Source organism: Balaenoptera acutorostrata, chromosome 2 (assembly GCF_949987535.1).
Source record: "Balaenoptera acutorostrata chromosome 2, mBalAcu1.1, whole genome shotgun sequence".
NCBI classification, from domain to species: Eukaryota; Metazoa; Chordata; class Mammalia; order Artiodactyla; family Balaenopteridae; genus Balaenoptera; species Balaenoptera acutorostrata.
The window spans coordinates 103,954,531-103,979,539 of record NC_080065.1 but is presented as its reverse complement, the minus strand read 5'-3'; the positions used below and the strand labels follow the sequence as shown (position 1 = coordinate 103,979,539).

The window sequence follows — 25,009 nt, the reverse complement described above, 5'->3', positions numbered from 1 at the left end:
AACAAAACTCTTCAGAGCTATAAACTGGATTTTATATGGAGGATTTACAAATATATCACTTTGGGGGATATTTTGATGGTTTTAGCTGAAAAGACTCTGTCCTTAACTATCATAATCTTAACCATTTTTACTCCCTAATTTAAAGCTATTTGTTTGACTGGGGTGGCTGATTTACTGTTCCTTCTATATTCTCCCCAAGCACATGTGATTTTTTTTTTTTTTTTTTTTTTAGTGGAAATAATTAGGATAAAAGAAACTTGTTTACAGCATTAGAGGAGCAGAGTGGTATTGTGGTAGGTCCAGGTTCTAGTCTGAATTTTGCCATTTCATACAGCCTTGGAGCCTGGACAAGCTTTGGAGCCTGGAACAAGTTACATAACCTTTCCTAAACTTTGCTCTTCTGCGAAAATAGGAACAACTGTTCCTGCCAAACTCCTAAAAAGCTGTATGGAGATCAAATGCAGCAATGTACATAGATGGGTCTTTGAAAATGTAAAGTATATACATACCAGTATAAGGCGGTAATGGTATTTTAAAATATTATTGTGATTAGAATTTTAGTCATATATTTAAGCTGAACAGTGTCACATAGTGTGGATACATTTCTCTTTGTATACAATCTGTGAACATTGTTGCTATCCAAGCCCTTCAGCGTGTAACCAGTGCTTTTCTAGTTAAGCCTGAAATCCCTGTGATTTAGCTCTGGTGATAGTGGGATAACTGAGTGGGGTCAGTGTTAAGTTTGTACTCTCTAAGGTAGAGACTTGTCTTGAATAAATCTATTCTGAAACTGTTTCACTGCACATCATTGATCTCAATAATTATTTATACAGTCTTCAGTTCTTACCTTTGCTTGCACTTGGTTGCACTTTGAACAGTTTCCACTTGGGGGTAGTGTTTCATTTCACAATTGAACAATTCTTTCTTTACTTAAGTATGGCCTTTGCCAGTTTGCTCTTGAACTTTCCCTTGCTTAGTTAAAAAGGGTCTTAATAGACTGTTAGCCGCATGTTTTAAAATCTTGATTTTTAAAAACTGTTTCCTGTCATTTGAGTAATTGTACAGAAATGAATAATTAATAGGAATTTAGTCTTGAGAAGCTTAACACTTTTTTTTTTAATCTCTGAGGGATAATGTAAGCCTTTTCCCCATTATTTTGTGTCTTTGCGGCATTTTTTATTTGCAGTAAGGCTGTTAAGACTATATTGTTAGAAAAAATATATCCCAGTCCACATTTTGAAAAACTCATTTCCTTTAAGAGTAAAAGCACATTAGGCTAGCTTTGCTTGGTACCATCCCTGTATCTCCCTTTACCACCCAACCCCACTTGCAGCCCTCACTCCAGCCCCCACCAAAAGAGAACCATTGTTGAAAAGAAAAAAAGATCTTGTGGGTTTTTCTTTTTTCCCCAGGTATGGTAATTATCCATTTGGTAATATTAAGAGACTTTAAATTTTAGTATATACCTCTATGCCATTTATTAATTAGTAATTTTTAAATTGTTATATTCTGCACAGTGTGCAATAACCCTACAAAAATGATCACTTTGCAATGCAAATTAATTCTTTATCCCAGGTATTTGTTTGAAATTCTGTTTTTTCCAAGTTATTTGGCATTGATCTATATATCTTTTCATTTGTTTTTGCATGTTATTTTGTAAATAATTAAATTATTGTATAAATTACCTTCGTTATCATATTATTTAGTTATGTTGGCTTTTATAAACTTTATGATGCAATTAGTGCATTAGTGTAGTTACCACATACTTAACTTTCAGTAGATTATAAACTCTGAGGATAGGCACCATTCTTATACATCTGTAGATTTCTGTAGATTTCCTTGCAAATAGTAAATGTGCAATTAATGTTTGTATCTATATAATTGGATATAGGGAGATGTTATGTGGTAAGTGTGGTCAGTTGTTAAACATATAAATTACATATATGCTATAAATTAATGACTGAACACATATTAGTTGTGTATGTAATTTTTGACCTCTTTCAATAAATAGTTTTTATTTCTTTTTTTGGTAGACCATGACACACTATGTTTTATAAAAATTCACGTGTGCTTCTCCAAGAGTTTAATATTGTGCTTGTTCTTTTTTTTTTTTTTTTTTATAAATTTATTTATTTATTTATTTTTGGCTGTGTTGGGTCTTCGTTTCTGTGCGAGGGCTTTCTCCAGTTGCGGCGAGCGGGGGCCACTCTTCATCGCGGTGCGCGGGCCTGTCACTGTCACGGCCTCTCATTGCGGAACACAGGCTCCAGACGCGCAGGCTCAGTAGCTGTGGCTCACGGGCCCAGTTGCTCCACGGCATGTGGGATCTTCCCGGACCAGGGTTCGAACCCGTGTCCCCTGCATTGGCAGGCAGATTCTCAACCACTGTGCCACCAGGGAAGCCCCGTGCTTGTTCTTTATCACCATTCCTGTAAACAAAGACCTTCTTGACGTGGAGAAGATATTTCACATTGTGTATTTAACCTTTCTTTCTTTCTTTCTTTCTTTTTAATTATGGTAAGAACATTTAATATGAACATTTAACAAATTTTTAAGTGTACAATACAGTATTATGCACTGCAGGCACTATGTTGTATGGCAGATAAGATCTATAGAACTTATTCATCTTGCATTATTGAAACTTTATGCCCACCGATTAGCAACTCCCCATTTTCTCCTCCCCCTAATCTTTGCAACCACCATTCTACTCTCTGATTCTATGAGTTTGACTATTTTAGGTACTTTGATGTAAGTGGAATCATGCAGCATTTGGCCTTCTGTGACTGGGTTACCATATTATCTTCAAAGCTCATCCATGTCATTACATATTGCAAAATTTCCTTCTTTTTTTAAAGGCTGAATAAATACATTGTATTTATGTACCACATTTTCTTTATCCATTTTTATCTGTCAGTTGATATTTAGATTATTTCTACATCTTGGCTATTGTGAATAGTGCTGCATTGAACATTTGGAGTGCTGTTGTCTCTTTGGTTCCTGATTTCAATTCTTTTGAATAAATACCTGGAATTGGGATTGCTGGATCTTGTGGCAGTTCTAGTTGTAATTTTTTGAAGAATGTCCATACTGTTTTCCTGTGTATTTAATCTTAAAAGTGATCTTTAGGTTTTTTTCTTTTCTTTCTTTTTGCTAAAAGTGGGTTGAATCATGGTCTTTTTCTTTCTAAAAAAGGAGAAGCATTGCACAGTTAAAAATTTCATGACATGAACCTGTGTTTAAATATTTTTCTGCTTCATATCTATATATATATATATATATTTTCATATCTATATTTAAAAACAAAGAGGCATGTTTTGAAAGTACGTATCTCATGGTGTGTTCAGTAAGATGGGAATATAGTAGTAGGGAATTAGGAAGTTGACTGAAGAAATACACTAATAATATAATTTCATTTCCAACTCATATTTTTAAGGTCTAGAACTGAATTCTTATTTGTTTATTTTTGCATTGCAGTGAATGATCTAGGAGGGGACTTCATGGGAGTTGGTAAAGGCTCCTTAGCTGCTGATAAGGTTGTTGAAGAAATAAGAAGGAAAGGCGGAAGAGCAGTGGCCAACTATGGTACAATATTTGAGAGAACTATACTGCTTGTTTTATATTTCCTCCACTGATGCTGTTTCTCATGTTAATAAGTATTGAGCAAATATCTTGGCATTCCAGTATAATTATGAAATTAGATTTTACCTAAGTCTGCCAAAGATGTTTAGTGACGTATTTTTTAAACTTTTGATGTAGATTATTTCATGAGTCTAACTTTTATTCAGTTGTCTATTTAATATTTTTAATAATGAGCGCATGATATAATCAGTACATTACTGTAGATGTGAATATGAATATGGTCTTTTCTTAAAAGACCTGCCTTAGCTAAAAGGTCTTATGTATTTCTACAGAGTAACATTAAATTCTTCGTTTTAAAATTGCTTTTAAAAAACCTTTCTTAAAGTAATATAGTGTAAGAAGTGAAGTGCCCCCTTTCTGCACCCAGCCTTCATATTACATTCTGCACAGGTGATCATTGCTGTATGCAACTTTCTTATCTCTATGAAAACGTAAGAGTCAAAGTTAGGCATTAGAAATAAAGACAGCAAATACAACCTTTATGTTTGATGTATTGATTCTAATAGTATTTGTAAGGAATCCTCTTGAGTAGATTTACTTTAAAAAGCTAGTGCTTACTGACTTTTCTGCAAATTAGATTGTTTTTATGGACCAGGGAGAAAATTAGATTGCCAGTGACTTTATTCTGAAATTTTAGAGGAAAGGAAATAGGATATGATTTGTTTTGAGAGTTCAAGGGAATAATGAGACAGACATTTTAGTATCTTATTTCCACATTGAGAGTCTAGAAAAATGTTTTCAACTTAAAAAAATTTCTGGGGTTTTAAAACCTATTTTGTAAAGATAAAGATTTCAGACTCTCTTCCCTGCCCCTCAGTTTTGATATTCAACCTGTATCAATCAGGATTCAGTCAAGAAAACAGAAGCCCCTCTCGGTTTTCCAAGTGTGAAGGGTTTTATACAAAGAATTAGAGACTTACCATTGGAAGGTCTGGGCAGGTGCATGTCAGGGAAACTGTCGATGACCATCGCAGCTTGTGGCAGGTGGTTTTCAAGAGCTCACCTGGATGTGCTGTCAGTCTCACATCTGCCGCCTGCTCACAAGATTGCCTGCGTTTACAGTCTCTTCCTACTTTTCCTCCCTTTAAGCGAGTATCTCCTTTTGGCAGATCTAACTCAGGAGCTTATGGGTCCCAGGGAAGGGACCTGGCTCCCGCTGTGATTGCAGAGGAAGTAGAAAGAGGCAATGGTGATGTTGAGTTGACAGCTGACCATTTGACACACAGCTCTGGGGATATGAGCCCTTCTCCTGGGCTGATTAGCAGAAAATCACAAATCCGTAATATTTCATTGAGCTTTTCTTTTTGTAGTTAGTATTACAAAAACAGTAGGTTTGTTTTCCAAATGTAGTGATACAGAATTGAACATGCTTTTTCAAATTAAACACGCTTCTCCTTCCCTCCCTCTGAAAGTCTCATTTGCATCCTTAAGGGGAAGTGCTTATGTGGCTATTTAAAATTCAACAGAAATGAAATAAAATAGATTATTCCATTTGTCGTACTAGCCACACTTCAGGAGCCACATGTGGTTTGTGGTTACCATGTTAGTGCAGAAATAGAGCATTTCCATCCTCACAGAAAGTTCTGTTGGACCATGGTGTCTTGGATATTATTTGTCAAATACTTCTCATTTACCCCCTCTCTCTTTTTTTTTTTTTTGGTAGGTTAAAGGATTGCCTTAGGGACTAAATTTCTTTTGTAACATGTATCATTTATATTTTAGTTTGTTACGTGCCTGCAATATAAATGCATTTTCCTTGGAAATGAGTTCTGTTGAATGAATAGTATCTGTCATGTGCTCTGAGCCACAGAATTTAGAAGTCCTTTGTAAGGGATATTACTGAAGTTTTGTCCTAATTTCCCTTTCCCTCAGATTCAGTGGACGCAGGAGAGAAGGTTGTGAAGACAGCACTGGATGCTTTTGGAAGAATAGGTAATGTTTCTTTGCATTTATGGTACTAACAGAGCAGCTTCTACCTTTCTAATGAAATATTTTTTATTTCACTTTTGTTTATTAAAAACTCTTTTTTGGTAATCAAATTTTTAGATTTGTTTTAAATTTTAATTTTTTTACATACCCTAATCTTATTCCACAAAGGGCTTGAGGTGACAGTTTTTATGCATGTATGTGTTGAGTTTGTTTTATATTTTTTTGTACTTTAAGAGCCTTTAAAAAAACTTGTAAGTATTCTCTAAGTTTCCTTTTTATAATAATTTAATCATACCCCAAATATATTTAGAAAATAAAAAATAAATCAGTATTTTGGCAATAGAGGAGCCAGTGGAATATTTTAGATAATTATAATGATTCAGATGAAAATGATTCAGTATCTTGCAAATTAATTAAGATGAATTATATAAAATAAAAATCTTCACTTTTAAGAAGCATTTCAAGCATTTCAAATATATTGTTTAATTTTCCTGACTTAGTCCCATACATTGTTAGTAAAAGGTTATTGAATTACTAGAGGGAAACTACTGCAGATAAGCCCAACGTGTTTATAATCTGAAAAATGTTAATTTTTGTAGTTTGAATGTGTTTCCCCCCCCCCCTTTTTTTGGTCTAGCATATATATTTTTCTAGCTATATTTGGTTGAGCTTGTGAGAGACATGTTCACATAGTGTCTGACACAGGGATAGAGACCACAAAGTTCTGAAGTCATAAGGTGAAAATAGCCACAAGATGGTGGTTGAACCTTAAGAAACAATCCCTTCTATTTTATAGTGAGAATGCAATTATGTATGAAGACAGGCCATCAGTTTCTCACTCTAATGGTTTCCTTTCTGGGCTTTTGACTTTTGAGTGGCAAGGAAAAATCTTTTAAACTTTTAACTTTCCCTATGAATTTTGAAGTTAATTGAGGGATGGTTTACGATTACCACTGAATTCTAAGAACCTAAGAGTTGTGTGACTGCTAATTCTGTAAATAAGCTCACAGAAATTTGGCAGGAGGTAGAGGTGGAAACATTTAGGTATGCAGACTTGAGAGGAAAGAACTGCTATAATGGGGTACTTATTGTGCTTTTGTGAATCCGATTTTTTTTTACTATAGGTATAAAATTGTGTTCTGCTAGCACTTGTTACCTATTATATCTACTTTTCCATGGGCAGGGGGGAGGCAGGGAACGCTTTTGAAAGAAATGTGTTGTAAGCAAAGGCAAATTAATATGCTTGCTTTTATATTTGTGACTTGAATATTTTTATATTGTAGATGTTGTGATCAAAAATGCTGGGTGAGTATTTCTTTTTAAATTTCCAATAAAGTAATGTACATGCAAACTTTTTTTAAGTGTTGACTTTCTCTTCTCAACATATATAATATCAGTTTTTTAGAATTTTGAGGGACCGTTCCTTTGGTAGAATAAGTGATGAAGACTGGGGTAAGTTATTTTAAATATACGTTCTCTGGAACATACTTATCCATTTAGCCTTCTAATATTTGATACATTTCCACACTTAAGGAAAAACTTGCTTCTACCTATTTTTGCTTCTGCTAATATAACTGATGATGAGTAAGCTTTACAACTGAAAATGAACAGTTGGAAGAAAAGGCTTTTGTGACTTCGTTCGTTTCCCTTTTTCTCTTTGAGAGATTGTCAGCGTTTTCTTGCAGTATTAGTTGTTTCTAACAGCCTTTTGCATGCTTGTCTGGCTGTGTGATTCTTATTTCAAGAGCAAGAGTAGGCTGTGGAAGAGAGTCTGAGGCACTAAAAACGATGGAGATCTGAGAACTGGGTGGGAAAAACCTAGATATAATTTTGAAACTTCTAATAAGTAGGAAAATTTTCCATTAGGAATGTCATGTTGGAAAGATTGAGTTTAGATGATGAACAGTCACAGTTATAAAATTTTTTTATCCTGTTTGCTCTTTTTTGCCCTTACTTTCATTGGCTATCAGAACTAAAACAAGCATTGGTGGCTGCGACGGTGGCAGGCATGGTAACTGAGATGAATTACATCATTGTTTATAGAGTGTGTTTCTGGGAAATATTGCCAGAAGTTCTTTTGGAAGAAGGAAGATATCTTTCTGACTTAGAATTAAGCAAAGACGGCTTTTAGCTTCCAATTCCCTTGTAATAACTGGAGAAAAAAAGGAGCTGAGAAAGATAGAATTTGTTGGCAGAGGGGACTTAAGTGGGTGCTTTGCTTTGAGCTCTGATGGGGCTGGAGTGTGTCCTCTTCTGGTTTCATCAGAGTAAGATTAAATCTGGAATTGTTTGTTTATCTGCATCATCCTCCAAGTTGTCTGTTCATTAGATTGACATTTCAGAAAGCAGGCTTCTCTGTCTCTCTTTTTCCCTCTTTCCCTCCCCCTCTTTCCTACACCTCCACGCCCCGACCCCCAGCTCTCTCTAACTCATTTGCAAATCCTGTTAAAAATAGGGATTTAGGGATATACTGAACATTTTATAAACATTTCTTGATGAAGAACTGAGTGGTTTTTGATTATGCTTTAACTAACGTTTGTTTTGAGTCCCAATTATGTATGTAAAATTCTTGGTTATTTGTATTATGAATTTTTATATAAAATAGGCAAAAATTAAAGATGGCATTGCACTTAGATATGCATAGGCATCGTATTTAGGTGGCATTATATTTGTGATAAAGTTAGATATATTAGATAATAATCTAATCATAAATTATAGGCAAAATAGGTATGAATTATTGATTGGTTATGTAACTGGAACTAAAGCAAAAATGATTACTCAGAGTGCAATGTGACAATAGCTGATTTTGAATGCTAGGTATAAAATGAACATCTTTGTATAAGTAAGTCTTTGCTTATGTTGATTCTGAGATAGGTCTGTCTAAATTTGACAATATTCATGATAAAAATGTCTTGTTTTAGATATCATCCAGAGAGTTCATTTGCGGGGCTCATTCCTGGTGACCCGGGCAGCGTGGGATCACATGAAGAAACAGAAATTTGGAAGGTAGAGTTGTATGTGGCTGTCAAGGGGGTTTGGAGATGCCGTGTGTGGGTTCTTATGTCCAGAGGAAAAGAATTGCTTTGACGTTGAAAAATACACCTTCAGATATGCACAGGCTTTTTAAACGTAGTTTTGGAAGATGCCTCCCCGTTACATTGGTGTCAGTCATAGATTAGCGAGGTGGACAACTTAGTATTTCTTTTCACCTCCTACTTTTCATTATTAATGATTCTCCTGCTATTCTCTGATATTTTAGCAGTACAAACATTGAGGATTCAGCAGTACTTTATTCTCTAACCAAAATATCATTTTTTGTGCCCAGTGACCAACTGGGGAGAGATGAGTGGCTGTTTTCTACTGGCTGACACTGGTCAGACATGAGTTAGTCTTTGTAAACTAGGAACGGTAAGACTCTTATAGTTGCGTCTGTGTGACTCAGACGTGGCAGACCTAGTAAGTGGCCCCATGCTCTCTAACATAAAAGTTATTCCTGTTAACTCAGGGTTCACACACATCTACTAGAAGTAAATTGCGTGTGATATCTGTTCTTATTGGAGAGTTCTAGTATATCTTGATACTAGCAGTTTCTGAAAGTCAATGATAGGATTTACTTGTTCTACTAAGTAGAGTAAGTGAGATTAGGTCAGATTATGAGATGGTATTATTTAATATGAGGCATTTAATATTATCCAGAAAGGGAAAGGAGCAAAGTTCTGAGGACTAAAGAATTAGAACTTCATGATCTAATATTTCTTACTAAAATTTTAACTTGTAAATTGGCAGTTTATTTTATGTTTATAAATACTTATTGTTTTCAGTACATAATGAATATACATTCTTACACTTGAATTCATTTGATCCTGACCAGGGATTCTTTCTAAAACAATAAAATCTCACAGTTGAATTTTGAGAGATTACTTTTATTATTTATATTAATTTAGATATATGAATCATGACTTTAAGAACCTAATGGCAGTATACAGAGTTGCTTTTGACAGGTATAATAGTAATGAAAAAAAAAATGCTTAGAGTTGCAACATTATCAAAATATAGAAAAGTTGATGTTGAGAGATTGATTTTCCTTTTAGGATCATCATGACTTCATCGGCTTCAGGAATATATGGCAACTTTGGCCAGGCAAATTATTGTGCTTCAAAGCTGGGTCTTCTGGGCCTTTCAAATTGTCTTGCAGTTGAAGGCGAGAAAAGCAACATTCATTGTAACACTATTGCCCCTACTGCTGGATCACGGTTGACCCAGAACATTTTGCCTGATGGTAAGTAGTTTAGTTTTTTTTTAATGCTGTTCCACACATACCTGTGTGGCGTGAGCTTTGTAAAAGTATTTAATTTTTTGAGTAGCTAAAAAAATTTCCTTACAATTTAAAAAAGCATAATGTGTAGTTTATGTTCATTATAGAAAATTTAGGAAAGCACAAACAAACAAAATGTGACCCATAATTCTACCACACTCAGCTAAACTTTTTCTCTTTGTGTAGGTAGACATACATACATTTTTTCTTTACAGAATGAGGTAATACCATTCTTACTGGTTTATAATAATAATTATTTAAAACAATTAATAGATTGTTTTTTAGGGCAGTTTTAGGTTTATAGAAGAATTGAGCAGGTAGTAAAGAGAGTGCCCATATACTCCTCCTCCCACACAGTTTTACATCAGTGTGCTACATTTATTACAGTTGATGAACCAGTATTGATCAATGTTTATTTATTTATTTATTTATTTATTTGGCTGCACCGGGTCGTTGAGGCATGTGGGATCTTTCGTTGTGGTGCGTGGGCTTTTCTCAAGTTGTGGCACGTGGGTGTTCTCTCTCTAGTTGCGGCGCATGGGCTTCAGGGTGCGTGGGCTCTATATTTTGTGGCACGCTGGCTCTCTTGTTGAGGCACGTGAGCTCGGTAGTTGTGGCACCCGGGCTTAGTTGACCCTCGGCATGTGGGATCGTAGTTCCCTGACCAGGGATCGAACCCGCATCCCTGCATTGGAAGGCAGATTCTTTATCACTGGACCACCAGAGAAGTCCCTGATTGATTATCATTAACTATAGTTAATAGTTTACTTTAGGGCTCACTCTTTAGGTTGTATGATTTTATGCGTTTTCACAAATGCATGATGTTACGTACCCACGATTCTAGATCATACAGAATGGTTTCACTCTAAAAATCCCCTGTGTTCCATCTCTTCATCCTCTCCTCTTTTTCCCAAATGACTGGGAGGATTGAAGCTCATTTCTTTTTATCACTACATAATATTACATGGTATGTAGGTGCCACAATTTGTTTTTTCATTCACCTATCGTGGAACATTTTGATTGTTTCCAGTTTTTGACAGTTGTGAGTGAAGCTGCTATAAACATTCATGTGCAGGTTTCTGTGTGGACGTAAGTTTTCAACTCATTTGGGTAAATATTAAAGAGGATAATTGCTGGATTGTATGGTAAGAGTGTCTTTAGCTTTGTAAAAATTTCCAAACTGTCTTCAAAAATGGCTCTATCGTTTTTCATTCCTACTAGCAGTCAGTGAGAGTTCTTGTTGCTCCACATCTTTGCCAGCATTTATTATTGTTAGTCTTTTGCATTTTAGTTCTTTTAATAGGTGTATAGGGTATTTCATTGTTTTAATTTGCAGTTCCCTAATGACTTATGATGTTGTGCATTTTTTTCCTGTGCTTATTTGCCATTTATTTGTCTTCCTTGGTGATGTGTCTGTTCTTATTTTTTGCTTATTTTTAAATTGGGTTCTTTGTTTTCTTCTTCTTTTTTTTGGGGGGGGGTTCTTTGTTTTCTTGTTGTTGAGTTTTAAGAGTTCCATGAATATTTTGGAAACAAGTTCTTTATCAGATATGTGTTTTGCAAATATTTTTTCTCAGTCTTTAGCTTGTTTTTTAATTCTCTTTAGTCTCTTTCACTTTTGAAGGATAATTTCACTGGGTACAGAATTCTGGGTTGGTAATTTTTTTCTTTCAACACCTGAAATCTTTCACTCCACTCTTCTTTTGCTTACATGGTTTCTGAAGGAAAGTCTGACATAATTCTTTCCTTGTTTCTTTATGCATAAGGTATTTTTTCCCCCTCTGTGTTCCTCCAAGATTTTCTCCTTGTTTTTTCCGCAGTTTGAATATAGTATGCATAATAATAGGTGTAGATATTTGGCAATATTCTACTTGATGTCTTCTGAGCTTCCTGGATCTGCGGTTGGTATCTGTGATTAACTTTGGAAAATTCTCAGCCATCACTGCTTAAAATATTTCTTCTGTTGTTTTCTTTTTTTCTTCTACTTCTGGTATTCCCATTATGTGCCTGTTCTATCTTTTTATTTTAATTAATTAATCGATTAATTTATTTGATTGGGCCGGGTCTTAGTTGCAGCAGGTGGGCCCCTTTAGTTGCAGCTTGCAGGCTCCTTAGTTGTAGCTTGCAAGCTCCTTAGTTGCAGCACGTGGGCTCCTTAGTTGTGGCATGCAAACTCTTAGTTGCGGGATCTAGTTCCCAGGCCAGGGATTGAACCCGGGCCTCCTGCATTGGGAGCGTGGAGTCTTAACCGCTGCGCCACCAGGGAAGTCTCAATGTATCTTTTGTAATTATACCACAGTTCTTGGATATTCTATTCCCTTTTATCTTTTTGTCCTTTTTTCTCTTTGCATTTCATTTCAGTTTGGGAAGTTTCTATTGACATATATTCAAATCAAGCTTACTGATTTTTCTTTTTTCATTTCAAAATGTTATATTGTTTTTGTTTTTTAGCATTTCCTTTTGATTTTTTTAGCATTTCCTTCTGTCTGCTTACAGTAGTCATCTGTTCTTGTAAGTTGTCCACTTTTCTCCATTAGAGCCCTTAGCATGTTAATCACAGTTATTTTAAACTCCTAGTTTGAAAATTCCAAAATCTCTGCTATATTTCAAGCTGGTTCTGAGGCTTGCTTTGTCTCCTCAGCCTGTACTTTTCTTGTCTTTTAGCATGCCTTGAAATTTTTGTTGAAAACTGAACATGATGTATTGGGGTAGTAGAAAGTGTGGTATACAGAGCTTTATTGTGAGGTTTCATGTTTATCTGGCTAGGAGTTAGGTTGCGTTTATTGGTTGCTGTAGCTGTTGGTGTCAGAGGCTACAGTTTCCTCTTTGTCGTTGTTTTTGTGTCCCCTGTTGTCTTTGGGTTTCCCTAGGTACTCTTTGTGTTTGCAGCTCTCTCAGTTGTAATCCACTGTTGTTATACTGGAGGCCTGTTGAAGTGGCTGTAAATTATGGCGAGGGGAAGTGTTCTATAATCTTATGATTAAATCCGCAAGTTTTTTAGCAGGTCAAAGTCTCTGGACTCTGAGCTTCAGTAGAGTTTTTTAGCCTTTTTTTTTTTTCTCCCCTTATTTGAGACAGGAAGGCTAGAGGAGTTCCACTAGTCTAATTGCTCTTCCCTTAGGTCAAATAAGGCTCTGGTAGCTTCCCTTGAGGATAGGCCTTTGTTAAGGAGAACAGAATGCTCTGGGCATATTTCAAAATGATTTTGTCTTATTGATTTATTTATTTTGTTACCCTCTCCCTTTTTCTCTGTAACATTTCAAAGCAAATCTTAGATGTTGCATTTCACCTAATAAATACTTGGAAATGTGTCTCTAACAGATATGGACATTATAACCACAATGCCAATATCACACCAAATAAAATAATTCATTACCATTGTCTAATACCAAATTTATATGGAAACTTCCTCGTTATCTAAAAAATATCGTTTTAGAGTTAGTTTATTCCACAATGGTCTAAACAAGGTTCACAGTCGTTTTGTTACTGTATCTCTTAAGTTTTATTTAACATATAATAGTTCATTCTCCTTTTTGAAAAAGTGCCAATTATTTGTTGAAGAAACCGCGAGTTCATTTGTCCTGAAGACTATTCCTCATTCTTGATTTGGATTGCCTTTGCACTTTTGTGGAAAATCAGTTGACCATGTATGTATGTGTGGGTCTATTTCTGGATTGTTTGTTCTGTTGTATTGATCTCTGGGCCTGTCCTTTTACCAATACCATGATGTTTTGATTACTATATTTTTATAGTAAGTCTTGAAATCAGGTAATGTGAGTCTTCCAACTTTGTTCTTTGAAAACATGAAATATAAAGTTGTAAATTTAAAAATTTAAATGTATGATTGAGAGCCAATGCTTATTTATTTAGTTATATAAGAAATAGAATACTTGACTGGTGGAAAACTGTATGGTTTTTGATACTCCTGGTTTTAACATATATCTAAAAAGAAAATATCTGTAATACTTTAAAAGTAGTTTCTGTGAAACAGTACAAAACAATTGATGAGTGAAATTACTTTAGAATTAGCTGCTTCATGGCATACAAATGCTTATTCACAGTACCATTTTACTTTCCACGTTTGAGCTAACATTCATTTTAGAACTTGGGATTTGTAATACCAAGTATGTACTTGCTAGCTTTTCCTAAGAGCTGTGCCTAACCAGTTTGCTTTAGTGTAGAATAGCTATTTGTACCTGAGATCTAATTTTTTTTTTCCTTTTCTTTTGTCAACAGGGCCATTTAAAAAAGTCCCTTATTTTAAAAAAAACTTGATACTCTCATATCTTATTGAAGGAATTCTTGTTAAAGAACTGGATTATTTAAGTATAATGCTACATATATGCACAACAGTGTAGGTTACTGGCAAGAAGTAAAGCATCAAAATGTAATGCATAGTCATGAACTCACTGCTCAACCCAAGAATTGGAACATTACTTGCATCTAACTTTATACCTTCTATTCTGTTCCTCTGCTTCATGCCAAGAGGTAACCACTATTTAGAATTTTATGCGTATCATTTCTGTGCTAGACTCCTACCTTAGTCACTTTTTGCCATTGGCTGTAGACTTTCTTGGGGAAGCAGCAAGTTTCCAAGAAAATATTGAAAACTTGAGCTTTTAAATTTGCTTTCCTTTGGGAATGTAGCTTCCATTAATTTTGACCTCTAGAGATGTTAGGTCACTGTTTAATGTAGTATCTTTTATGCCCACCAAACCCTAGTGAAAGATGTTTGGAGAATAAGATCTACTTTAGGCAAATAATTTAATCTTTCTGGACCTGCTTTCTCTTCTGTAAAGGAAGAGAGTTGTTACAGATCATTTTTAAAAGCCCTTCAGATTCTGAATTCCTGTTATTTTAAATTTTGGTATTTATTACTTTTTTATAGTTTAGAAAAAGCCGAAAATTTATTTTGCCTCAGCATTTTTCCTCTTTTCCTCTGAAATATTAACTTACAGGCTGTCAAAGGAATTATTTGTTAAAGAACCAGGTGTTATGGGTAATGTGCGGAGACATTTGCAATTTCATTTCCCCCTTTGAAATATATTTGAAAAATGGAAAGTCATGTATGTGACTTACATGTTTCTTACATGAAATGAAACATAATCTTAGGATGAATACCCATGAACTAACTTCCCAAGCTGTATTAGTTATTTACTGCTGTGTAATAAATTACTTCAAATTTTGTGGATTAAAACAACAAGTATATATTATCTCACAGTTTCTGGGGTCAGGAATACTGTAAAGTGAAAGGTTCTTAGAGCTGCTCTTTAATTTACAGGGACTGTAAATGTCATCTTTGTCACTTTAAAATATAAAACTGTATTTTGTCCCTTCACAGTTAAAATTTACATTTATTTGATTCTTTAAAGATTATAAGATGTATTTACAAATCGTGTCTCCTTTGAGCCTTGCAACAACTTAGTAGAATAGGCAGGTAACGCATTTTAATTACCATCTTACAGATGCAGACACACGTCCAAGAGAGTTGAGCACTGTGCTCAATGCCCTAAATTGCCTACATGGCAGGGCCAGCAGTAAAATCTAGGTGTTCATGCTCCTTGTGTAGTACCTTTCTGCTCTGTTAAGTTGCTCACAGAAGGTATGCAACAGGAAAATATTTCTTACACTTTGTGACTCATCAGTCACGGTTGCAAGGTCCATTTTACATCATCTTACTGCCATTACAGTTGTCAAGGCTGTTTTGTAGTTTTCTAGCTTCTGGGAGAGCAAAATAGTTTTGGGAATGAATGGTATCTAAGTTCATTATGCTATGTATGCCTTTGCTCACCAGTCTTTGCCAAGGCAGCTTTAACTTGTCTTCTAAACAGTACGTTACCCATCTTGGAAGGGGATATCTGATGCCTTCTGTGTTAGAAACCTGAATGTCTCCATTGGGATGAAAAGATTCTTCTGAAAGCCTTGGATGTTAATACTAATTATTTATGTATATCTAATTTTTTTCTTATTTATTTAAAAAGTCTCTGAACCTATAATTTTATAAGTGAGGAATTTTCAGAAAGTAAAATGATTGATTGAATATGTATATATTCTTATTGATAGTTTTTTTTTTTTTTTTTTTGGCTATTTATTTCAGATCTTCTGGAAGCTCTGAAGCCAGATTACGTGGCACCCCTGGTCCTTTGGCTTTGCCATGAGAGTTGTGAGGAAAATGGTGGCTTGTTTGAGGTATTCTGCACCTTTGCACTTTCTCCCAAAGCAATATTTGTGTAATTAAATATAAAAAATCATTCAAAAATCAGTATTTTCCAGTTGTTCACATTTGTAAAAATCTGCATCAATTGGTATCACTTGTATATTTTTTAATATTATGTATGTGTTACAGTTAAGGAACAAGTATGACTAATGTCCTTTTTTGAGAAAGTAACAGCAACTTTGTAAATTGTTCTTCCCTAGTTCTTCATTTCTGATATTCTTGTCAAATGAAAATGTGACTGGCTGGTTTGATGTGTTTAGTCAGATACAGAAAGTCTCATTTGGTTAGAGATGCTGAGTAGTAAAGTGAAGGGACAGAGGTGGTGGTTTAAAGTCAGCCAGGCCAGGTTTTGATTTCTTGCTCTGGTAATTGCTGGCTCGCTGGAATATTGTACAGATTAACCTCCCTGAGTTTTAGTTTTCTTGGGGTTTTGTTGTGAGAACTGGAGATCATATTTTTAAACTCTTAGCCTACCTAGCAGTCACCCCTCAATTTTAACTATTATATCAGTATAGCAGGAATTCAGTCTGGGTATGATAGATCAGTAAACACAACTTACTATTTGTATTAACTTTAAAAATAAACTTTGCTATGTTTCCCTATTGCAAAGCTTTACATGTTTGCTATAAAAATAAAAACCACACATAATCCTACCATCCAGTGAGGTTCAGTTTTCACTCTATAATCAAAGTCCCTTTAGATTTCCTTATGCTGTTTTATATATTTTTTGGTCCTCATTTGAGTTTGATCTCTTTTTTCTTTTCTAGCATAAACTGTTATATTTTAGACCACCCCCCTTTATTTGATTCTCTGTGGTAATATAATAATAAACCTGTTGCATGCAGAATACATGACATCCAAAGATATTTCTTGGTAGCAAAATTACCTGGCTCAGTTTGAAGTGAATGATATATTAGCCTGATTTATTTGAATAAAAAGCTGTTTAGTAAATGAAAAACAGTCTACACCTGTCTATGCAGAGATAGGCACCTCTGCTTTCTTAATCACAGTCGTTGATTGTGAATTGTGGAAAATTAGAGGTGGAAAGAACTTTACAACTCTAGATTTAGAGAAGAGAAATTTAATAATATCAAGCCATGTGGAGCTCCAAATTTGGTCTGCCTGTCTTTTATCTCATTAAGGAATTAAACAAAAATTCTTTGTCTTTTACATTTATATTTGTTATTAATTCTGTGACCAAAAATAATATATGCTTTTTGTAGAAAACTTCAAATATATAGGGGAGTTTATAGAGGAAAATAAAAATCACCCACATTACCACTATCGAGAGATAACTCCTGTTAATATTTTTATGGATATTCTTTTCCAGTCTTTTATTAGATGTGCATTTTACACGAGTAGTCTTTTTATTTTAGGTATACAATTTACACACATACCCAGACATGCACAGATAACTAGGATAATGCTGTAGATGAAGTTTTGTATGTTGTTCTTTTATTTTACTATACTGTGAACAGTTTTAGTAAGGGACATTTGCTGTGTGAGATTGAGTGCAAAATACAGTAAGAGCGGTGTGTAATATCCTGACTTAAACCTTGAATGTAAATTGACACTTTGTTTGCCAAGTTTTGATAGATATCTAGAGTGGCAGATAGAGATTTTTTGGATCGACTGGAGCTGTCGTTTCTAGCACCTGCGAGGAGTTTGCAGCTTGTTGCTTCACTCCCCAAATATGATAAAAGATGATATTTTTCTTGCCTGTTATCAGTACCACTGCCACTTTAACTACTCTGACAGCATCAAGGCCGATTGTCCTGTTAATATACGTAAAGGAATGAGTGATTTTTAAAAAGCCATACCCTTGAGCGTAGAGCCACTGAGAAGTGTGCTGTCTGCTGGTACAGTTTCTTCTGTTATATGCATGTGGAACACTGTAGTTGTGGTGTTTGAAGATATGACAAACAGATTTTCTTACATCAGACATTTTCTTCTGAGGATTTCCTTGAATGGCTTCTAGAAAAAATACCATCTTTCTGTACGGTGATTAATGTATTTGGTCATTTGCCATATTTCTATATAAAGGTGTTTCATTAAAATGAGTATATGTAGTTCATTAAGTCAAATCCTGGCTTTATTTTTCTTGGCTTTTTATTTTTTTTGATTCATTAAGTCTTTCTAGAAGGACATGTATTTCAAGTGATGTGCTGGGCAAATTTGGTATTTATATTGTTTAACCTTCATGGTTACTTCATGAAGAGTGTATTATTATCCTGATTTTATATAAGGGGAATCTTGAGTTTAGGGAAGTCAAATTATTTGACCAGGAATCAGACAGCTAGTCTGTAGAAGAACTGGTATCGCACCTTGGTTTCTGTGCAAAGGCATGCTTTTCTACTACATGCATTTCTGCTATATCGTGTTGCTTTATTTTTCTACTCTGATAACATGAATAGTGCAAAGTCATGCCGGCCAACGGAGTTTTGTAGAGCTGCATTATTTTCATCCATTGTCATCTAGCATTCGGATACTCGTAAAAAGATAGCTGCCTGTTTTGTTAATTTCATAAAAATTCTATTAGTAATTTCACATTAGATGGTATAACTTCTTCCTCCTCTTTTTGGTAGGTTGGAGCAGGATGGATTGGAAAATGTAAGTCCCTTTTGGTTTTTGGTTTGCCATACATTATTTCCATATCTTTAAACCTGCATATCCAGGTAGAGCTGGGTAAAGACCTTGTCAAATGCCGAACCATTGGATTTAGTGCACGCATAATCAAACTCAAACATTGTTATAGCAACAGGTCTTCTAAAACATGGAAGTTGTCCTGCAGGCCTGTGGTATTTTCAAGGATCTTTTCAGTTTTTTTCCTATTAGCAGTGCTTATTCAATACTTGTCCTGTCCTATTCAGAACTGGCTGTTTTTTCAGACAGCACAGTCTCTCTCTATATTGATATTTGTCTTCCCATGTCTCCGGCACCCCACATGCTTGTTCAGCAGAGTAGTGAGTGGGAGGGAGGGCGTTTTTTGAAGATGGGAAGAGCTCTGTCCTAGGCAAGTTCTCCAATTCTCTCAGTGATTCTTTTCTTCCTTGGAGCATGAGACATCAGAAGGAGACAGTGGGGAATCACACTGGACAGCTTTCTAGAAGAGAAATTGCAGCTGATCTATAGAAATTATTCTCCTTCAGCCCAACAGTAAATTCATCTGGCTTAAGTCCTCTTTTCCCCCAGTTCTTAAACCTTGTGAGCTCCAGATTGGATAATTACTTTATGGTGTTTAAAAAAAATTGTGAACATTCCAATATCCCAATTCAAGTTTTCAGTTGGATGCTGGTATCAAAATTAATTGAATTATTTAAAAGGCTGCCATTACTGGATGACATTGTTACAACATATTGTAGAATATTATTAATGACTGTTCTCTAAGTTATGAAGTAACTTATTCAAACATTTTTAAGTGTCTTATGACATCTTTTAAGAAAGGAAGATCAGTTGTTGCAATAAAAGCTGTATATGGGACATTATCAATAAGAAACCTCTAGAAGCTTCTGTCATTCCCCAGGACAAATCTTCAATTTAGTAATCATCAAAGTCTGACCATTCTGTTTAAATAAGGTTCTGTTTATTCCTCAGGCTTTTTAAAAAAGACACAATGTTAAAAATTATCTTCATGGAACTTACGCAGCAATGATGATTTTTGTGAATCTGGGCAATCTAGTTGACTTCCCATGGACAAGGAGGAAGAGCAAAGGGAGGAAACGGGAGAACTATGTGGGGTTGTCTGATATATTAATTTGATTATCTGGAGTCTTTGGCCTGTTATCACCACTAGTTTTCAGTTTGCTATTCAACAAAGCTCTACTCTGTTCTGTTACCTTAAAGTGTATTATCTAAGTGATCTGTGGTGATGAAGACAGTCTTTTGGTGTGCTTATATATAATTTAACTTTCTGATTCAGCATTTCATCCTACCTTTAGTAGTATCTAGCATAGTCAGAGGAGGGAGAGGTTTTCCCTTCAGCTTCAAATATTAGAAAAAGAAATTTGACATCCTAATGGGTTTGTTATTCTTTTAAAAAAAAATTTGTAGTAAAAATCTTTAGAAGTTAGAATCTTTTTTCCAAATTCCATTTTTCTTGAAGTTAAAAAAAAAAATTCAGGGGACTCATGAATTCTGCTTTCTGTCTCGCTCTTAAACTGTGTGTTCAGTATCTTAGTTTTGTTTCTATAACCAGTACGATGGGAGCGGACCCTTGGAGCCATTGTAAGACAGAGGACTCAGCCAATGACTCCTGAGGCGGTGAAGGCTAACTGGACGAAGATCTGTGACTTTGATAATGCCACCAAGCCTCAGAGAATTCAAGGTAAAGAGTCCCAAGTCAGTTCGGTCCTGGTTGGGTAATCAGAGGCAACAAATCATTCTCTTCTCTTATGGAATTGTCTTCTTAATTGTGATAACTTAGATGCTCAAATCATCTACAGTACATTTTCTGCTCCAGTAGGTATTAGAACTCTCCAATTTAAGATATGTATGTTACTCCCACTGTCAGTTTTTCAGTTTTCTTTTTTTTTTTTTTTTTAAAGGATTTTCTTATTTATTTATTTATTTATTTATTTTTTTGGCTGTGTTGGGTCTTCGGTTCGTGCGAGGGCTTTCTCCAGTTGCGGCAAGCGGGGGCCACTCTTCATCGCGGTGCGGGGACCGCTCTTCATCGCGGTGCGCGGGCCCTTCCCTATCGCGGCCCCTCCCGTCGCGGGGCACAGGCTCCAGACGCGCAGGCTCAGCAATTGTGGCTCACGGGCTCAGCTGCTCCGCGGCATGTGGGATCCTCCCAGACCAGGGCTCGAACCCGCGTCCCCTGCATCAGCAGGCAGATTCTCAACCACTGCGCCACCAGGGAAGCCCCAGTTTTCTTATGATCCTGATTTTTTGGTATATGTGTGATGGAGAGGATGGTAGGAGGTGTTTACCCATTTGTGCTCAATGCATCTATTCCCCATCTGGTGGTTGGTTTCAAAGTCTTGCCTTATCTAATCACATGCTCCTTATCTGACCTGATTTTTCTTTATTTCCCTAAAAGTTTATTTAAGTCTTATATTATTTAGGCTTAGGTCTTTTCTCTCTAGTGAATAGATTTTGCTTTGTTTTAGCACTTTGTCTTTGCTACTGTTTCTCTGCCTTTCTAAGATGCCTCTTATTCCTTTTATCACCTCTGCTAATCTCGGTGCTTCTTTAGAAAAACTCAAGCCCCAGATGTTCAACAAAACCTCCCCAGATATTCTGGGCTTCATTGATCTCTTTCTTAGCTGAACTCTTACAACTTGAGCGTCTAATCATGACTGCTTTCCACTGCTTTTGTTTCATAAGTGTGTGGTTTCTTAGCTGCATAGTAAGTTCCTTTGGAGGCAGAGAATGTATCTTGTATGTCCTTTTGTATTTGGTGCTAGTATAGTGCTGAACTCATAGAAAGGATTTAGTAAATGCTTGTTACCTTGAATTATTGAATCATCTATGATATGCCACAGGAAGAGATGGCCAATAAAAGTCACATTATTTTTTCTAGTATAACTCACATATGTATATAGTATATGAAATTTAAAGGACCTTTCTGGGAAGGATCATGAATCAGGATTATTTTACAGAAAAATCTTTTTTTTTCCCTCCTAGTATTATATTTAATGTTTGATAGAAGAATATATCTGAAAAATGACTGTTCTTTTTTTTTTTTTTTAATCCCAATGTTACTTTCCTGTCTGCTGGTACACTCACTGAAATTTTCATTGTACTTTTCTCAATCAGAGGATAACATGATTGTTATGTCATTAGCGGTAGCATTTTCTGTATTCTTTTTTTAGATATTTGAGATAAATTTAGTCTCCGAATAGCAGTCACCTATCAATGAAAATTAGGAAAAGGAAAAAGGAAGAAATATCTTAAAAACTCTTTTCTGAGGTCAGAATTCCATTTCATTACCTTAAAAGTATTAGACTAATGTAAAGAAAAAGCTAACAATGATTATATAGTTATAAATGAAAAGATACCCTTAGTATTTGAAGTACAGTTAGAAAAAAAATCTTACACTTTCTGTAGAATCACGACTTTCCAAGCACCCATTTTATCATTCTCATTTTACAGATGATGGAACTAAATCCCAGAAAAGCTGAGTAAGTGGCCCAAGCTTTCTCAGTGTTTGAGCCAAGAGTTAACTCCGGTGGTCTGTCTTTGAGTGCAGTACCACCAGCCTGTACCGAGGTTACTTTCAGTTAAATAGCCTCCCATCTAGGCAGCAGCCTAAATGGGGTGTTAAGAGGAGGATTGGTAGGCAAGAAACCTACCTAGTGTCACCAGGAATGGCAGAGAGCCCTGGTCATCTCACATTCTGTAGTTTAGTTATAGTTTTTGTCTGAGTTTAGAAGGAGGCCCGTATATCTAAGGTTTGTTAGAAAGGTCCCAGAGCTTTTGGAACCTTATGGCATATGTGGATACTCCGTGAATCTCTTTTATTAACCTTTTAGACCCCAGAATAGCAGCTTCTGAATTCTGTCCGTAGTCACTGGTCGTAACGGTGGTTTTCTCTGGAAGAATTTTCAGTAATATTTTCTGAGCAGTTACCTGTACAGAGACCTGGGGGGTAATCTTGACATTGTTACATCCTGGAGGAGGGGTGATGGTGGGGAGAGAAGGAAAATTAGTTGTCCCTCCACCAGATGGAAATTGCACATCTGTGGACAAGGATCTGACTTTACAGAGTTGTAAAATCACTCAAAGACTTTGCAAAGCTCAGAGCCTCTTTGGAATCATAACGTGGGGAGAGTATGTTGGAAACACCCAGTTATCTTTCGTCTATTCAGAGCCTTTCATGATTTTTTCCTGCAATAGCCTGACATCATGCAGTCAGTTCATGAATGCCCGCGAAGGTTCTGCAGCAGGCTTGCTGGATGTTATAGGAATGATCGTCTAAAGCATTGTAGCTTTTCTTAGTCACGTCTGTAACAAAAGCTTTTTTTTTTTTTTTTTTGGAAATAGCTTACATTTATTTGGATTTCACCAGGAGAATATTAGCTCTTTAGGATATTTGAAAGATGATGCTTTTATGATCTTTATGTAATAGGTTTACCAAAGCACTTTGTCTTATTTAAATTCCAGTGATCCTAAAGAGAAAATTCAATTCGTTCATCCTTACTTATCCTGAAGTTGATGGACTTGAATCATTCATGATTTAAATTTTTTTCAGTAGAAATGAAATATAGTTCAACTATATAGGAAAAATCTGGAAGTTTGTCCTGTGGGTCACTATTTAAATAGCACTGTAAAATAACTGGCTAGATATTTCACATATGCAAATGCTCTTCCCACACCATAGTGGGACTGATTTTTCTTTTAATTAATTTTTATTGGAGTATAGTTGATTTACAATGTTGTGTTAGTTCCTGCTGTATAGCAAAGTGAATCCATTATACGTATACATATAGCCACTGTTTTTTAGATTCTTTTCCCATATAGGTCATTATAGAGTATTGAGTAGAGTTCCCTGTGCTCTACAGTAGGTTCTTATTAGTTATCTATTTTATATATAGTAGTGTGTATATGTCAATCCCAGTCTCCCAATTTATCCCTCCCTGTCTCCCTCTCACTTGGTAACCATAAGTATGTTTTCTACATCTATAACTCTGTTTCTGTTATGTAAATAAGTTCATTTGTACCATTTTTTTAGATTCTACATATAAGTGATATCATAGATATTTGTCTTTCTCCTTCTGACTTAACTTCACTCAGTATGACAATCTCTAGGTCCATCCATGTCACTGCAAATGGCATTATTTCATTCTTTTTTTATGGCTGAGTAATATTCTGTTGTATATATGTAGCACATCTTTATCCATTCGTCTGTTGATGGAAAAAAGCATTATTATTGTTATTTATTCCTTTTTTTAGAATCAATTGGCGGTATAATTGAAGCTCTAAATAAAATAGATTCAGATGGAGGAGTTTCGGCAAATCACACCAGTAATGTGACATCAACAGCTACATCGGGATTTGTAAGTGGAAGAGAAAGCCTAACGCTTTGCCTTCTCTGGAGACTTTTTCTTTTCTTTCCTTTTTTCTTTTTTCTTTTCTTTTATGCAAAAAATGCTTTTCCAAGCTATTAATTTATTGTTAAATAGGAAAGGTGAGTGACCATAAAATTTTATAGAACATGTACTGAATGTTTATAAAATTTGAATGAACATAAAGCTAAAATATTAAATGTAACTTTTACTTTCTCTTCTTCAGTGTAATAAACAAGTGTTTTTTTTGTTTTTTGGAGCATTTTTGATAATCGTCCTTCAGTCACTTTCTGACTCTTTAGAGAAGGATATTTAACTTAGTGCCTCTTTTGAGTCATTTCTTTTAAGGAAAAGCATTGATAGGTTGTATTTTGGAAATATTTCAACATGGCTGCAAGTAAAAAGTCTCCCATTGTGTCAGAAATTCTAATAGAGCTGTGGTTATAGCTCTTGTGAAGTTTGCTGATTAACTATCTCCAGTATTTTTTTTTTAAAAAATTTATAGTGCATAAATAATAAAAAATAAGTCATTTGACATATTCAGTTGTGGTGTTTTGTGACTCAGGGGAGACATAGTGATGAAATAAACAATCTAATTGTAACCCTGAGTATATGATCAGTTTATAAATGTGATTTTACTTTAGAGCAGGGGTTGGCAAACTTTTTTGGTAAAGGGCCAGATGGTAAATATTTTAGGCTTTATGGACCACGTACTGTTTCTGACACATAATCTTCTTTTTCTTTTTTTAGACCACTCTTAAAAAAATGTAAAAACCATTCTTAATTCTCTGCTGTTGTTTGCTGACTCTTGCTTTAGAATGAAAGTGATCAAAAATTGGACATGATTCTTTTATAACCTAACATATGCTTCACGAATTAGTTAGGCATGTCATCACTAAA

At 35.2% G+C, this 25,009-nt stretch overlaps 1 protein-coding gene across 1 annotated transcript; it reads left to right on the top strand.

Moving 5' to 3' along the window:
* The first annotated feature begins 1,895 nt into the window (after window positions 1-1,895).
* LOC130707145 (peroxisomal multifunctional enzyme type 2-like) lies at window positions 1,896-23,022 on the top strand. Its single transcript, XM_057540373.1, has 11 exons — window positions 1,896-1,905; window positions 3,448-3,582; window positions 5,512-5,571; window positions 6,852-6,873; window positions 6,974-7,020; window positions 8,490-8,574; window positions 9,660-9,847; window positions 15,981-16,072; window positions 18,686-18,710; window positions 20,296-20,458; window positions 22,941-23,022. Exons 1-11 carry the CDS (start codon window positions 1,896-1,898, stop codon window positions 23,020-23,022), a joined length of 909 nt encoding a protein of 302 aa, XP_057396356.1.
* The last annotated feature ends 1,987 nt before the right edge of the window (window positions 23,023-25,009 follow it).